General features: G+C 46.7%; 1 protein-coding gene across 2 annotated transcripts in view; it reads right to left on the bottom strand.

Annotated features, from left to right (window-relative positions):
- Window positions 1-6,838: 6,838 nt before the first annotated feature.
- The window catches only part of ARHGAP31 (Rho GTPase activating protein 31), a 97,717-nt gene continuing 88,958 nt past the window's right edge, over window positions 6,839-15,597 (bottom strand). For both annotated transcript variants that reach the window (XM_032775980.2, XM_075072018.1), the window contains 3 exons: window positions 14,744-15,358; window positions 13,991-14,289; window positions 6,839-12,605 (listed from right to left, as the gene is read on the bottom strand). In XM_032775980.2, the coding sequence (XP_032631871.1) occupies window positions 10,089-12,605; window positions 13,991-14,289; window positions 14,744-15,358 (3,431 nt within the window). In that variant the 3' untranslated portion in view covers window positions 6,839-10,088. The remainder of the gene's footprint in view (window positions 12,606-13,990; window positions 14,290-14,743; window positions 15,359-15,597) is intronic.

The following is a 15,597-nucleotide window of genomic DNA, read 5'->3' as shown; positions in this document are numbered from 1 at the left end:
GACTTGCCAGTCTAATCACAAAGGGCTGTGGGCCAGAACTCTTGAATTAGAGGTGGGTCATTGCTCCCAAATGCCACCATGTGTCAGAGGTGGAAGATTGGAGCGGGGGGGGGGAGGTTTGGGCAGGAGGGGGGGAATCCAACAGAAGGCAGGCTGCCTTGGTGATGTGGTGGCTGCCTCCTTCAAGACTACGGACTCTAAAGCACCACTACAAGCAGTATTTAGTCCCAAATACTCTCCCATGGCTGACTTGAGCAGATGGGTTGGTTCTCTTGCTTAGACCTCTCTTGAAGCTACAAGTTAAGTTTTAGGTATTACAAGACACATGGGAACCAGTGACTTAAGTCAGGGTAGCAACAGCAAAGAGTTGCAGCTTTTATGTCAATTTTGGAGGCAAAACACCTATGGGGAGGATGGAGAATAAAAATTGGTGTATCACTTTTTATGTGAGCAAGCACCCACATACAGCTTCTCCACTCTCTCCAAACACACTTCTGGGGTGACAGCCAGCCTTTCACCCACACGAATTAACACCTGCTTTTGTAACATACCCACTTCAATATGAGATTGTGCTCTTACTTCGTTTTAGGCTACCCCCAGGAGCAAGGCAGAGCCACAATGCCTGGATGATGGTTCACACGGACTCTTCTGTAATGATGTCTCTGAAGAAGTGGCTCGCAAAAATGAAATAATCAAAACCATGAGATTAGATTGCTGAGCTGAGAGAATATCTTCCCCCTGGGAACTTGAGCTTTAATAGCTGTTGGTGAGGGTGGGGCTATCCAGAGTGTTGAATAAGACACCCTGAAACTAAGCTGACAAGTGAAAAAGAGAGCAGATGCCAGATTCACCTTTTTTTGTAGGTGAAGGAGGAGTGAAAACGGGGCTGCCTAGTGCTGTCTCAATATTGCTTTCCCCAAGCACTCCAATTGTGAGAGGCTTAAAGCATTATTTACAAATCTCAGGTTGGGGTTCTTTGCATTTTGCCTTTTGGATTCCTGCCTCTGGGTTACTTGCTGGCTGTTTTAAACTTTCTCTACAAGCAGGAGGAACAGAGTATCAGAGGGGTAGCTGTGTTAGGCTGGATCTGTAAAAGCAGCAAAGAATCCTGTGGCACCTTATAGACTAATAGACGTTTTGGGAGCATGAGCTTTCGTGGGTGAATACCCACTTCGTCAGATGCATGTAGTGGAAATTTCCAGGGGCAGGTATACATATGCAAGCATAGTTCAATCAGGGAGGTGAGGCCCTGTTCTGACAGTGAGTGTGAAAACAGGGAGGAGAAAGCTGGTTCTGTACTGCAAGCCTTCATCTTTGTTAATCTGGAGCGATGGGTGTCAAATTTGCAGATGAACTGAAGTCTCATAGCTTTTCTTCTTTGAGTCTGGTCCTGAAAGTTTTTTGCGGTCTGCTATAGTGTGGCCAGGGAGGTTGAAGAGTTCTCCTACAGGTTTTTGTATATTGCCATTCCTAATATCTGATTTGTGTCCATTTATCCTTTTCCATAGAGACTGTCCAGTTTGGCCGATGTACATAATAGAGGGGCATTGCTGGCATATGATGGCGGAACAGAAACTTTCTTTAATTCTTATCAAATGTGATGGTCAAGTAATCACTTGATCCTGGTGCTATGGAGTTAAGAGAAACGCCAACCATTGTGAGTGGCAGCAGTGCTGTTGTGTGGAAAGGCGGTTTCGAGCACCTCCACTGAGGTGGCAAGAACAGATTGGAGTGATGGTAGAATGCTGTCAAGCCAGCTCAGAGGAATCCTGCACAGCTTTTTCTGGTTTTCCTGCTTTGAGGGGCCTCATTCCAATCTTTGCAGATCCCCACTGGGGTTGTGGGATTCCAAGAGCAGGTGAGGACGTTCAGAGCAGTAGAGACAAGGTAGCACAAGAGATAAGGAATGGTAGCAAACAGGTTCATGTGCTAATTAATAGCTATGTAGGGACCCTCCTAGTTTCCACATTCTGGACTACAGCTTGGTGTAGGTCTTACCTTCTCTGAAATGGCCATAGTGCTTGGCTATGTAAATAAGTTATGCAGAACTGAGATAAGGTGACAATAAAACTCTTGAAAGTACATCTGTCTCCTCACCACGCATGCACATGTGCTGTGTAATCTCCCTAGATGAAGGGCTCTGAGGCTCAAATCTTCATAATCGTTTGTGCACAAAAATGCACATTTGTAACTTTCATGTCCAGCTATCTATTGTAGATGTAGAGCAGCACCTTTTGTAGGGCCACCTCTTGTCACTTTCATCATACACCTTGAGATATTTGCTATTTTTCTTGTATGCCTAGTTGCTGGCACTGTGAGAAGAAGCTGTTTTTTATTTATAACATTTCCATCTTTCATCATGGTAGAAAAGCTTGGGAAACATGGAGTGCCCTCAAGGCTTAACATCGGACACCAAATCTCCCCTACAATTAGTGTGGGTTTATTTTATAAAATTATGGTTTTGTTCTATAATGCTTGGCGTTGGCAACACTGAGAGCTCTCATTTCTGAGTCACATTGCAGTTTAGTTCTGCCTTTTTGTTTCTGCTACTTTCCACATACAAAGTCTGACACACTGGTCCCCCTTTCTAGTGCTGTCATTCTCCTGTAGCCTCACTCAGAAAAGTACCTTCACTCTTACACTTGATCTTGTCTCCTTGTGCAGGCACCTGCACCCAGGCCTTCATTCACTCTCCTCCTCAGCCTGTTATTGACCTACACTACCTCTGGCCAGTGGCTTCTGACAACTCTTGGACAACATGACAGGGTAGCCACAAGCAATGCCCTGCTGCTGCAGCCAGACATCATGTAGCCGTTACCTCTGCACAAACCAGCACGCTGTGCCTATACACTTAGTGTCCTATATTGCTTGCACCGAAGCTCTGGCCCACACACCCCGTGCATCCTAGTATCATCCTGAGCCATCCTGCATCAACAGCAGGGCTGTCAAGGGAAAGCATGATCTAAAATTTGCCAGCCAGCTTGTAACAGAATTCCTCTCACCCGCAGCAGCGATTGAGAAAAGGCTCTGAAATGCTGCTCATGGAGGCAGGCAGCCTCCTGCAGGAATTCCCCCCTGCAATGGGTGATCTCTCCTTTAGTTAGGGAAGAGGCTTTACTGATCCAGGAGCTGAGGCCTAGTTTTCACTACGTTAGCTACCAGCTGAGGTGAACTCCTGGTATGGACAATACAGTTTGTAGTTCTCCCAGGAAGCTAGTTCAGGTAAACACTACGACAGTGGTAGGCAACCTATGGCAGACGTGCCGAAGTTGGCACGCAAGCTGACGTTCAGTGGCACTCACACTGCCCGGGTCCTGGCCACCAGTCAGAGGAGCTCTGCATTTTAATTTAATTTTAAATGAAGCTTCTTAAACATTTTTAAAACCTTATTTACTTACATACAATAATAGTCTAGTTATATATTATAGACTTATAGAAAGATCTTCTAAAAACGTTAATGTATTACTGGCAGGCGGAACCTTAAATTAGAGTGAATAAATGAAGATTCAGCACACCACTGCTGAAAGGTTGCTGACCCCTGCACTAGGATGTTAGCTAAGGGAATAAAGTCCAACTTTTTTTTCCTAGTGTGGGTGCACCTTTGTTAGGCTGTTGTGGCCGGTAGAGAGATTGCAGGGCTGGTGGAGGCAGCTCCAAACAGAGTCTCTGCCACTTTGATTCATAGTAGCATTGAATCAGGCTTCTAGCATTCCATTTCTGCTCCTAACAACAACACTATCCCAGGTGCTTGGGTCTTAAAGTAAAGTGTTTCATGGTACAAAAATGAATAATACTGATTGCTGAGCATGAATGGTTACAGCATTAAAGAACCCTTTCCCACTGCTTTTGAAAGGGGCTTAGTGTATTTCAGGCTGTATCCATCATTTGATTGTTGGGGTTTTTTCTTCTCTGCAGGTTTTGCTCTCTGCACCCTTCTTTCAAGAGATGTTTTATTCCCCCAGCTGAACCTAGCTCTAGCCACAGTCACTTCCTGAATCCTTGTGGCTTGTTCTTAAGCAGAAACTGAATAGTCTTTGACATAGAGAAGCCTCTTCCACCAGAAGCTGGGAATAGGTTTCCAGGTCAGGTCAAGAACTGGCAGCAGCGAGGTGTGTCTTGTTGACAGTACTAGGTGGGCTGGAGTGTGAGGCAGCAGGGCAGGTTTCTATCAGGAGCCTTCCTCTGTACCAGTTTAACAACCTGTCTCCTGGGTAGAAATGGAAAGCAGCCACTTTGGAAACATGCTGAGACATGGAGCCATCTTTGTTGCAACACGGGGGCAGGAGTCGTTCATGTTGTAACCAGTTCCTCCAACACAGGCACTGTTGGTTCAGGCTACGCTGTAAATTGTATTGAGTCAGCCTTTCAGATCCACAGTGACTTGCCATCAGGCAAAAATGACTTGGTGGAAAGTGTGCTGGAGCATTTCCATGTTTTTAAACATGGTGGCTACCAGCACAGTTTAACTGTCATATGTACAGGGATTTAAAGAAATCAAGCAAATTATACATTAATCATGGTAGTCAGTTGAGAGGCACCTTAGGAGTTCTGGGTAGGTTTATAAAATGCTCTTGGTGGCAAGCGAATAATGAGATGGGTATAAAGAGAGAGAACCCCGTGAGCAAGATTAGTCACCAGCTAGTGGAGATCACAGTCAAGACAGTGTGTATTATGATGATTAATGGCCATGTGACTGGTATGCTGGTTATATGCCAGTTGCCATAGAAACTTACAGAAAGCATATTCTAGTAATTTTCCTAAAGGGAAAGCAAAATTAAGGAAGGGTGGTATGGTGGAGTCTTTATTTGGAGTGGAAACCAAGTCTCATGAAGAGCTGGACAGGAAATCATTTTCCTGTTCCCCCAAGAATTTTGAGATTTTGACAAATTTTCCCATCCCAAAATGGGACAAAGTCAAATCGCAAAAAAAAGTTTCTGAACTGAACAAAAAAAATTTAGCTTTTGGTCAAATAAAACTATTTATGTGGACCATTCTAAAACATTGTTTTGACTTTTGATCTTTTCTAATTTGACACTTTTTTTTACTATACGTTAATTTAAAATTTGAGACTAAAAGTTGTTTCAGAGCAAAACATAGAATTTTTTGTTCTAAAAATGCCAAAATGGGGCATTCTGAAAGTTTTTCAATTTTTTTTAAAGTGGCAGATTAGTTGAAACTAATTCTTTCCCATTAATGGTGTCAATTTTTATGAACTGGCATTTTCCAATGAAAAAAATGTTAGTCAAAAAAATTCCCCACCAATTCTAGTCCCAGATTCAGCTGGTACATGGACAAAATGTATTTTCTTTAGCCTAAAGGCTCGGTTGTTTCAAGGAAGTGAACAGGTCAAATTGTAGGGCTGGCTGCAGAGTTTACAAAGGACTAGCAGCTCCATTTTTTCAAGATAGAGGACAGGTGTAAACAAAAAGTAATGTCACTTAATGCAGAGGCTTTCAACCTTTTCAGACAACTGTATCCCTCTCAGGAGTCTGATTTGTTTTATGTATTCCCAAGTTTCACCTCACTGAAAGACTACTTGCCTACAAATTGCTTAGTTTCTCATTTTAACCATGTAATTATAAATATTGGAATATAAATATTGTACTTACACTTCAGTGGATAGTATATAGAGCAGTATAAACAAGTCATGGTCTGTATGAAATTTTAGTTTGTACCAACTTCACTAATGCTTTTTATGTAGCCTGTTGTAAAACTAGGCAAATCTCTAGATGAGTCGACGTACCCCCAGAAGACTTTCGTGTACCCCCAGGGGTACATGTATGACTACTTGAGAACCACTGACTTCATGCACTAATGGCAGATGCTCAGATGCTATGGCAATAAGGAAGGTATATCAGAGAAATCCAGTTTAAGATTTTAGTTAGGTTCATAGTTTTCCTTTATAATTTGTAATTATATGCAAGAAACTTCACACTAAAATGAAGTGCTGGTTCTCATAGTAAATTCTTGTTGTTCTTTTCTAGTTTGGCTTAATTTTCCTTGATTTAGTGTTAGAAAAGTATTGACTGCCTATCTTTTTATTTCAAATAAAGCAGACTCCAGCATGTAATGTACTAATGAGGAAACACACACTAACACCACAGAAACATCATCTATTCAATATTATAAAAGGCTGGCAGAAATATGATCTTTAGCCCATAAAACTTTAAACACTTAAAATAAGGGTGATTTTGTGACAGCCAAAAACCTCTGGCCTGACTTTCAAACCTCTGGAAATCCATCCACTAACTTATTTTGCTCCCTTAATGGAATCCCCCCTCCCCTATTCCATGGTCCTGCTAGATGGCAAATTAGGGGTTAGAGGTGATAGATAACAGAGGGAGGCAGAAGCATTCATTCATTCATGTTCACCAAGATCATACAGGGGATAATAAAGTCTCAAATCACCACTAGGGCACATGTCTGTTTTATAAAAACTCCAGTTTAATCTCATGGTTGAGATTGGGCAAAACTTAATTTCTTAAAGCAATAAAAGGCACAAAGGCAGGCAATCCACCTGGACAGTAATGCTTAACAAAAACATGATCCAGCAGGAGTAGCAGAAGAAATAATCTACAGCCCATGAGCCAGTCCTCTTCACCCGATATCTGATTTCCAACCCTTCCCCCTGACTTGCATCAAGTCTGTATTTTGAAGGGGACCAATGGATGCAGGAATGAGCTGCAAGCTTTTCTGGTGTCTGCACTTACCACTGAGCCCTAAACGGGACTTGGCTACTGAATGCCCTCTCCTTCTAGGCTCAGTCCAGCTCCCACTGAAGTCAATCGTAAGCTTTCCATGCATTACACTATTAGCAGGAGCAGGCTGTTATTACTAAGCATTATGTTACTCAGGATCAGGTTAATACTAAACAGGGTTTGGATCAACCACTGGATCTCATCAACCCCTGTATATTTATTTTTGAGCGGAAAGATGGCAGAGACGTAAAAATCAGGGAGCCTCAGGGAAAATGTGGAGTTGAAACTCCATCGGACATTTAAGGGATAAATCTATCATGGTATTTTGGGACTCACTGATCTATTCCATCCTCTTCTAGGACCCAGTTCTGTTCCCGTTGATTTCAGTGAGAGTTTTATCATTGACTTCAGTGGTGGTAGGATCTACTGTTGATCCACGACCGAACATAATCAGATTTAAGATTCTAGCTTCACCTTCCTGTGCTGGTTATAACTTGTTCCAGGTCACACTCTTAGCGGTAAGGAAATTTTAATGGAAAACAATATCTGTACATCAGCCCAAGTTTCACAGATGTGATGGACCTGTTTAGACAATTCCTTCATTTTTAATTACATTTTAATATATTTTATATATAATGTTCTTTTATTTATATATAGAGAGAGATAAATTTAACACAGTATTCATCAGTACAGGCATTTTACAATCTAAAGAAAGAAAAGATTAAAAGATTTTGATTGCACTTTTTTGACTCTGGCTGGTAGAAACAGTTTGCAAGCTTTGCTGCTAGTGTCTGCTGCAGACCTAACCTCCTCCAGAGCCCTAACGTGCTGAAAGGCTGCATCAAAGTACGTCACCCTTTGTAAAATGAACAAATGGGATGGACAGTCTAAGTTAATATAGTTTACAATGTACTGTACAGTCCTAGTTCCTGCTTGTCCCCAAGGACATAACTGCACCAGCCGGTCCCACACTCATCAATGTCCCTGCCATGGAACCAGGTGACTCTCCCCCTCCCCCCCCGCCCACCACACAAGTCACAAAAGCTCCTCCCTTTCAGCCAGGTGACTCCCACCCACTCAACACCCCGCCCATCCAGCCAGGCAGTCCCTACATCCAGCACCCCTCCCCTTCAGCCAGGTGACCCGCACACCACACCACACCACACCACCTATCCAGCTAGGTGAACCCCACCCCCACCTCCCTTTGATACAGGTGACCCCCCACCATCCAACACCACTCCCATCCAGCCAGGTGATCCCCATACCCACCAACATCCTGTAATTAATGGGAGCTGCATGCATCACCTCCTTGTACTCTATAATAGAGTACAAGGAAAGAATGGAAAGTGACCCATCTGGGTATTCCTTGTCCTGTCTTCTAGATCTCATAAACTAAAAGAAGTGCAATGGACAATGTCAGGCTTAGGCCTGAGGGTATAAGAGCCCACCTGCAAACCCTAAATGAGAGGCCCTACACTTTTCACTGGATGGGGGGAACTGCAGCCTTGTGATCTAGTTAGGGAAAGTGTTTCCATGCTAATAAAACCAGGCAACAGGCACCTCTCCTACACTCAGGAAGACCCTCAATTGTGGGATGGACCCATTTCCCATAAATGCTACTCCAATGAGTGGAGGGCATGCTGCAAATGGACATGGGGCAGAAGTGCACCCAAAAATGGGCTGGCTAATGTGAATGTGCTACACTATTACAACTTGCTCTGGTTCAGCTGCACTGGTGCAAGTTGTAACGGTGCAGTTCTCTACTGTACACACGGTTCTACCAACTGCACCATGACCCTACAGCATAGCTCAGACCTCTTCTCTAGTCTAGTGGCAACAGGTCTGAAACCGATTCCCAGTTCCAAGCCCCATGAATTCTGGGAAAGTTTGTCTCCAGAGCTGAACTTGGTGCCTTCGGCCCAGCTCTACAATCAGCTGACATGGATCATTTAATCTAAATCCTCCCAACTCTGTAGAACTTGATTTCCTGATCCAAACTTTGTGGCACTGGTCCATCTCTAGCTGCTCTCTGGAGCAAATAATTAAGCAATCAATTTGCAAACACCTACAAGGTAATAAGGTGATAAGCAACAGTCAGCATGGATTTGTCAAGAAGAAATCATGTCGAACCAATCTGATAGCTTTCTTTGACAGGGTAACAAGTCTTGTGGATGGGGGGAAGCGGTAGACATGGTATATCTGGACTTCAGTATGGCTTTTGATACTGTCCCACAAGACCTTCTCATAAACAAACTAGGAAAATGCAACCTAGATGGAGCTGCTATAAGGTGGGTGAATAACTGGTTGAAAAACCATTCTCAGAGGGTAGTTATCAGTGGTTCATAGTCAAACTGAAAGGTAAAAATGAGTGAGGTCCCACAGGGATCAGTTCTGGATCTAGTTCTCCTCAATATCTTCATCAATTATTTAGATAATGGCATAGAGATCAGGTTGGGAGGAGTTGCAAGTGCTTTGGAGGATAGGATTAAAATTCAAAATGATCTGGACAAACTAGAGAAATGCTTTGAAGTAAATAGGTTGAAATTCAATAAGGACAAATGGAAAGTACTCCACTTAGGAAGAAACAATCATTGCACACATACAAAATGGGAAATGATTGCTTAGGAAGGAGTACTAGGAAAGGGATCTGGGGGTCATCGTGGATCACAAGCTAAATATGATTCAAGAGTGTAACACTTGCAAAAAAAAGCAAACATTGTTCTGGGATGTGTTAACGGGAATGTTGTAAGCACAACACAAGAAATAATTCTTCCACTCTACTTCGCACTGATTAGGCCTCAGCTGGAGCATTGTGTCCAGTTCTGGGAACCACATTTCAGAAAAAGATGTGAACAAACTGGAGAAAGTCCAGAGAAGAGCAACAAAACATAATGCACTCAGTGTGATCTTTACAGGTCAGCTTTACCTTCTCACCTTCAGCTATCACCATTCTACTCTGCAGTTTGCTTATGCTATCCAGAGCAGTACAGCAGGGATGGCTGGACAGATGGTCCTGCATCATCGCCCAGGGGTGCAAGGGAGAAAAATGTACCTGTCTGGTCTTACTTCCTTCACATACATGTCCATTGGACCATGCCATGTTTTTTTCAGACAGAGGTTGAGACTTTCACAGGGTGTATTAGAAAACAAGACTGAAGAAAACAAACTTCCTTGGGATTTTTTTTTCCATAGAGCGAAAAGGAGAGAGACAAAGAGAATGAGATCATCAGTAGCAAAATGCTCTGCAGGAGGATATAAAAGATGTGTGTTCCTTTTTCACAGAATATTTATAATCATAACAACAACAACAACAACAACAACAGCACAATTGGTCTCAAGGTGGGCACTCCCTTCTCATCCACCAGGGAAGAAGGGTGAGGTGAGCTGGCGTTATTCTATCTGCCTCCCGCTTCTCCCATCGAGAATCACTGACCTCCTCTGGGGCTGGTAAAAGCAGCTGGTGGAGGTCTCCAGTCTCTGCCCATTTTTGGGGATGGTCATTTTGTTCCGCAGAGTGACCCCCTCAGGCGTTGTTTGCAGGTTCCCAGACAGATCGCTACAAATAGGGTTTGGAGAGTTGCTCTGAGAGGGGCTTCTTATGGGTGATAACAACACCCTGGAATCTGCTGAGGAAGATGAATGGTCCATGATGGGGAAGGGCGGGCTGAAGAGGATAAGGCTCTGGGGCCTTCCTGGTCTGGATCTGTAGGAAGGCTTGGAAAACCCCGATGGCCTCTCCATTTTTGAGGATTGTGGGTTGTCTCCTGTGGTCTCCCCCTCTGAAGTGCGCTTTCGGCGCAGCATGGGCGCCTCCTGGGTGGAATTACGACTGGAGAGGGAGAGATCTGGCAGAGGGTTGAGGTTGCCATGCCTAGAAGAAGTTGAATCCATTTGAGTTGGGTCACTGTTTTCTTTCTCCTTTTTGGCTTTCTTCTCTACCCGAGGGCTCTTTGGGGGCTCCAGCTGTCCCCAAGCTGCTCGGGGGGTCTGCCTGCTGGCTGAGTGGGCTTCTGTTTCCTTCCTTCCCAGCAATGCAGAGATGTCACGGTCGGCGTTCTGAGTCTGTAGTGGCTGTGGGACCTGTGTATACTGGATCTTGGGCGGTATCACTGGCACAGCTCTGGCCTGACACAACTTAATCATGAAGGAGGTCCTCACCGCCGACACACTCACAGGGGCAGAGTTACGACGCCCGGTGGCAGCGTGGGCCACTGCCGTGTAATCCAGGTCTAGTTCTCGGAGATCGAAGCGAGATCCCCAGGGGTCGCCTTTGTTCCTGGCAGGGCAGGCAGCAGGCAATGACAGGACAGAATCGCTGCTCTTCCCTTCCTTCTGAGCACATAAGAGGTTTCCAGGTGAAGTGGGCACCGCCAGGCTCTCAAACTTGAAGAAATTGGGGGCAGGGAGGAGTGAATCCAAGTTGAGAGATGATGGCCTGGTTCTCACTTTACGGGGTGCGTCCTCACCTTTGTTGTTACTTGGCTGTGACTCGCTGGTGGAACACAGCCCTTTGGTGACAGCCGCTCCAGTGGGGGCACCATCCTGAGGCCTGGATGGATCTTCATCTATTTTCTCTGCCTGCAAGAAACCATCTTGGGTATTACAGTGTGGAAAAGGCAACTCAGATGTTAAGTCTTGAGGATTTTCTTTGCTGCCATCCACTACCTTCTCCCCTGGCTCTGAAAGAGAAGCAGGGTGCAGTTTCTCATGCCTGGCTAGCAGCCTCCCTGATGCAGGCTCTGCCTCGCTGCTCAGGGCATCACTTGATCCCTCAGGCTCTAAATAGTCCTCTCGAGGACTCAGACAGGTCTTGGCTCGCTCAAAATGGTTTGGCCTGAGTGGTGAGGTTGGCAGTGTTTCTAACAGGTCCCTGGTCCCTGATCTAGTGCAGCCATGTGGGAGCTCTTCAGCCGCACTTGTGAGAGGTGGCTGAATAGCCCACACACTCAGCACCATGTCTTTGCTATCCAGAGAAAGACTGCGACTGAACCGTGGCCGAGCAGAAAAGCCCCTCTCCACTCCATAGCTTTCTGACTGGAAATCCTGCATTGCCTTTTCCTGGAGGTTCCTGAGGGTGGGGGAATGGAGCGGGCTGGTGACCCACTGGTGATCCTCCCATGGCTCTACCAGCTCAAAGCCCTGGACATTGTCTGTCCATGCATCCTCCTCTTCATGGTCGAAAGAGTCCTGGGCTCTGTTAGCCATCCCGCCCTCTTTGGGTTTCTGGGCTCCAGCTCCACTTGCCCTCTTTGATGAGATCAGGCCATCTCCTGCAGCCTCTCTATCAGGTTTCTCCCTCTGGGTTAGGACTCCATCTTGGTCTACAGCAATGCCATCCTTTTCGCTATGCAGCAGGCCAGGGTTGCCTTTCTCCTTGGTTTGGTCTGGACACAACCCTTTGGTATCTGAGACATCTTCTTTAAAAGGACCCTCAATGAGCTGCTTCTCATCATAAAGCTTCTGGTCTTGGTGGGGAGCTGGAAGATCACTGCTGACATTGTCCAGCACTAAATGGTTCTTTGGAGAAGCTGTCCCAGACAGGACAGTATCCAGTTCGGGTATGTTAGGAGAGCAGTCACGCTGTGGTACCACTTCAGGTTTACCACCCTGGCGGCTGCCAGGCTCCTTTGAACTTTCTTTGGAGGAGGCACCAAATAAAGACAACTGAGATGTGGCCTGTGGGGTTCCGGATGGAGTTTCCTGGTCAGCCAGTGTCACAGCAAGCAAAGAACCAGAACAGAAGCTGTCTGTTTGTGGTGAAGCAGAGGACGCAGGCTGGTGTGGGCCTGTCTTGGGGACATCTGTAGGCAAGAATGAGAGCTCCTCTTCAGATTCAATAATTTTGAGTTCCTGTTGAATCTCTGGCCACAGTGGTTCCATCAGGGCATTGGCAGCATCATCTTCAGCCTGAAAAACACCAGAAATGTCATAACCTGACAGCAATCACTCCACATGCCCATCTGCCTTCTGCCCACAACGCTGCCTGTAGCAGCCTGCCGTGAATACTATCAGGCTAGTGCAGTGGTTCTCAAACTTTTCTGCTGGTGACCCCTTTCACAGAGCAAGCTTCTGAGGGAGACCCCCCCTTATAAAAAAACACTTTAAAATATATTTAACACCATTATAAATGCTGGTGGCAAATCAGGGTTTGGGATGGAGGCTGACAGCTCGCGACTCCCCACGTAATTACCTTGCAACCCCCTGAGGGGTTCCGACCCCCAGTTTGAGACCCCCTGGGCTAGGGGGAATGCTGGCGCACACACACATGCCACCAGAAATCTGGCTAAATAAAATAAAATAATAATAATATCTCACTCTTATGTAGCAGTTTCATCAGTGGATCTCAAAGTGCTTTACAAAGGAGCCCAATATCACAATCCCCAGTTTAGAGATGGGGAAACTGAGGCACGGGGTGGTGAAGTGACTTGCCCATGGTTACCCAGCAGGCCATTGACAGAGCCAGGGATAGAATCCAGATCTCCTGAGCTCCAGTCCAGTGCTTTATTCACTAGGCCACACTGCCTCCCTTGCATATGCCTGTAAACAAATGGGTTTACAGGGGAGATCATCAGAGATGGAGCTAGGACTCAGGTCTAGTGGCAAATGCCCAAAGCGAATTAGCTGAGAAACAATAGCTACAATTCCTCAGACTGCCTCCCAACCTGCTGCATGAAATAGACTCACCTATCCCAGCAGGGGACACTATAAACCCCATAAAGAAATGTTGCCAAATGCAAATTCATGCACACTGGAAGGAATAATTGGAACTACTCATACACATTGCTGGGCTCCACTCATCTGTAATCACTCAGAGAGGTGATTCAGTGACTCAAATCAAAACTCTGCTCAGAATGCAGCAGTGACCCTACAAAATGTTCAGATGATCAGGAATGGAATAAAAAAAATCAGACTGAGAAAATCACAGTCTTGATAAAGAATGTGGCAGAAATAAGGGTAGAAGGGTCAGAGTTGGAGGGTCAAAGCGATTAGACATATGGAGAGGCTTCCAGAGATAGTACCAAGAGCAGGGTATAGTTAACAGAAGAGGGGAGTGAGAGAGGACATGACAGCTGTAAACTGAATAGCGAGGGTCAACTAACACCTGCCCAAGCCTAACTCTGCTTAGCCTATATTCCATGTCAGGATCACAGCCTGAGGTTGCTCGGATGAAGACACACATGCAACAATTCCCCAGTCCCCCGCAGCAGTCCCCAGCAAGATGGGGATACTTCCACCTCTCTCGGGTCCTTTGAGACAATGGATATTCCTTCTTTTCAAGGCTCCCTCCTTACCAGCTCTCTCAGGAACGAGGCCTCATCTGCTTTAACCCTTGGTGTCTCCTGCTGCCGGCTGCCTCTCTCAGAGGGGTTTTCCTGTGTCGCAAGCTGGCCTTGTTCGATCTCACCTGCCGAGTGCAGGCCTCCTGGGCCCTCTGATGCTGGTGTCTGTTTCAAGCCAGGGCTCTGCTCTGGGGCTTGCCTGCCACTGGTGCTGCTGCTACTGCCTAACAGCTCCTGGTTTTCTGTTGTTGGCTTTGAGGTTTCTGAGGACTCAGGCTTCTTGGCTGCCATCAGTTCCTCGGTGGTAGAACCTATATTAGAAACACGAATCACTCACAACACAGGGCCTGCAGCTGGCCCACGGCATTGAGATAAAGGACCTGTGTAGGTTCAACTCATCCTGATAAAACCCAAAATCCTTCACTACATTGCTTGGCGTCTCCACCGTCATGGACAGGGCACTGCTGTCAGGAAGTTCACATGGTTTAAGTCCCCCATTCCCATGCCCCCGTGGAACAACCTTACTTCTCTACATCAATGCAGTGATTGTCCTCTCAGTGCCCACCCTCCCTCCCAAGTCTCCACTGGGGACCCCTGAGCTTCTCCCTGCCCCAGGTGTGTACCTGGGAGCCCCTAGTCTCTCCACTGCCTTGCACTGGATGGACTGGCCTTACTGGACCTGGGTCCCTAACAGGGGAAATTCTTCAGCCCTGCTTTAGCGCTGTATTCCTGGGGCTGTGCACTGCTCGCCTCTACTAGTTTTACCTGGTGCAGCCTCAGCCCCGGGCTGCTTCTCCTCCCTGTCTGTGGCCTGCTCAGTCCTGGGCTGGCCACCCACTTCCAGCGCTGTGGGAGCAGCACTGCCCGGCCCCAGAGCGGACGATTCCTCCAGGCTGGAGAGGCCAGGCTTGTCCTTGGCAGGCACACGGCATGGAGTGCTGTTAGTGCTGATGACTGCGGACACCCGAAGGGGCACGGAAACGGCGAAGGGCTCCGAGATATTCAGGACTTTCCGCTGGTGCCGGGGAGAAGCTTCCAGAGGGAAGAGGCTGCTGGGGAAGCCTGATTTGGAGGCTGTCTCGGAGGTGTAGAACATGCGACATGTCTTTGGGGAGGTCTGCTCACTTTCAGTGTCCTCCATGGCCCGGAACACCTTCAACTGCTCAGGGGGTGGCCTCGCCTGGGGGGCCCTGGGGCCAGCTTTATCCCCGCTGAGCTCTGAGCCTCCCTCGGCCCCCGCTGGGGACCCCTCACGGTCCCACTCACTCTCCTTGCTGAGGTCACCCGAGCTGCTTGTGCCTCCTGTCCGCGTTTTGATTACTGGGATGAAAAACCCTCCAGCAGCGACTGTGCGTTTGAACCGGCCTTTCTCATCCTCCCCTGAGGAGAGGAGACAAATGGAGAATTGGCAAAGAGAGCTGTGACAGCAGGAAGCCTTCTTCCATACCCAGGAGACAGGGCGGGCCCTATTGGACAGCCCCAGCCCTTCAGAGTCTCTGATACGGGGGCAGGGAACAGGACCTACATCCCTCAGGTTCCTCCCTCAGGGACTCTACCCAGAGATGGCAGCTCTCATAGGTAGCTGGAGCTAGACAGGATCCTCTCCACTGGAAACTGTG

The sequence above is a fragment of the Chelonoidis abingdonii genome, chromosome 1, assembly GCF_003597395.2.
Source record: "Chelonoidis abingdonii isolate Lonesome George chromosome 1, CheloAbing_2.0, whole genome shotgun sequence".
Taxonomy (NCBI): Eukaryota; Metazoa; Chordata; order Testudines; family Testudinidae; genus Chelonoidis; species Chelonoidis abingdonii.
The sequence above is the reverse complement of the archived record's forward strand: the minus strand, read 5'-3'. Positions and strand labels throughout refer to the sequence as shown.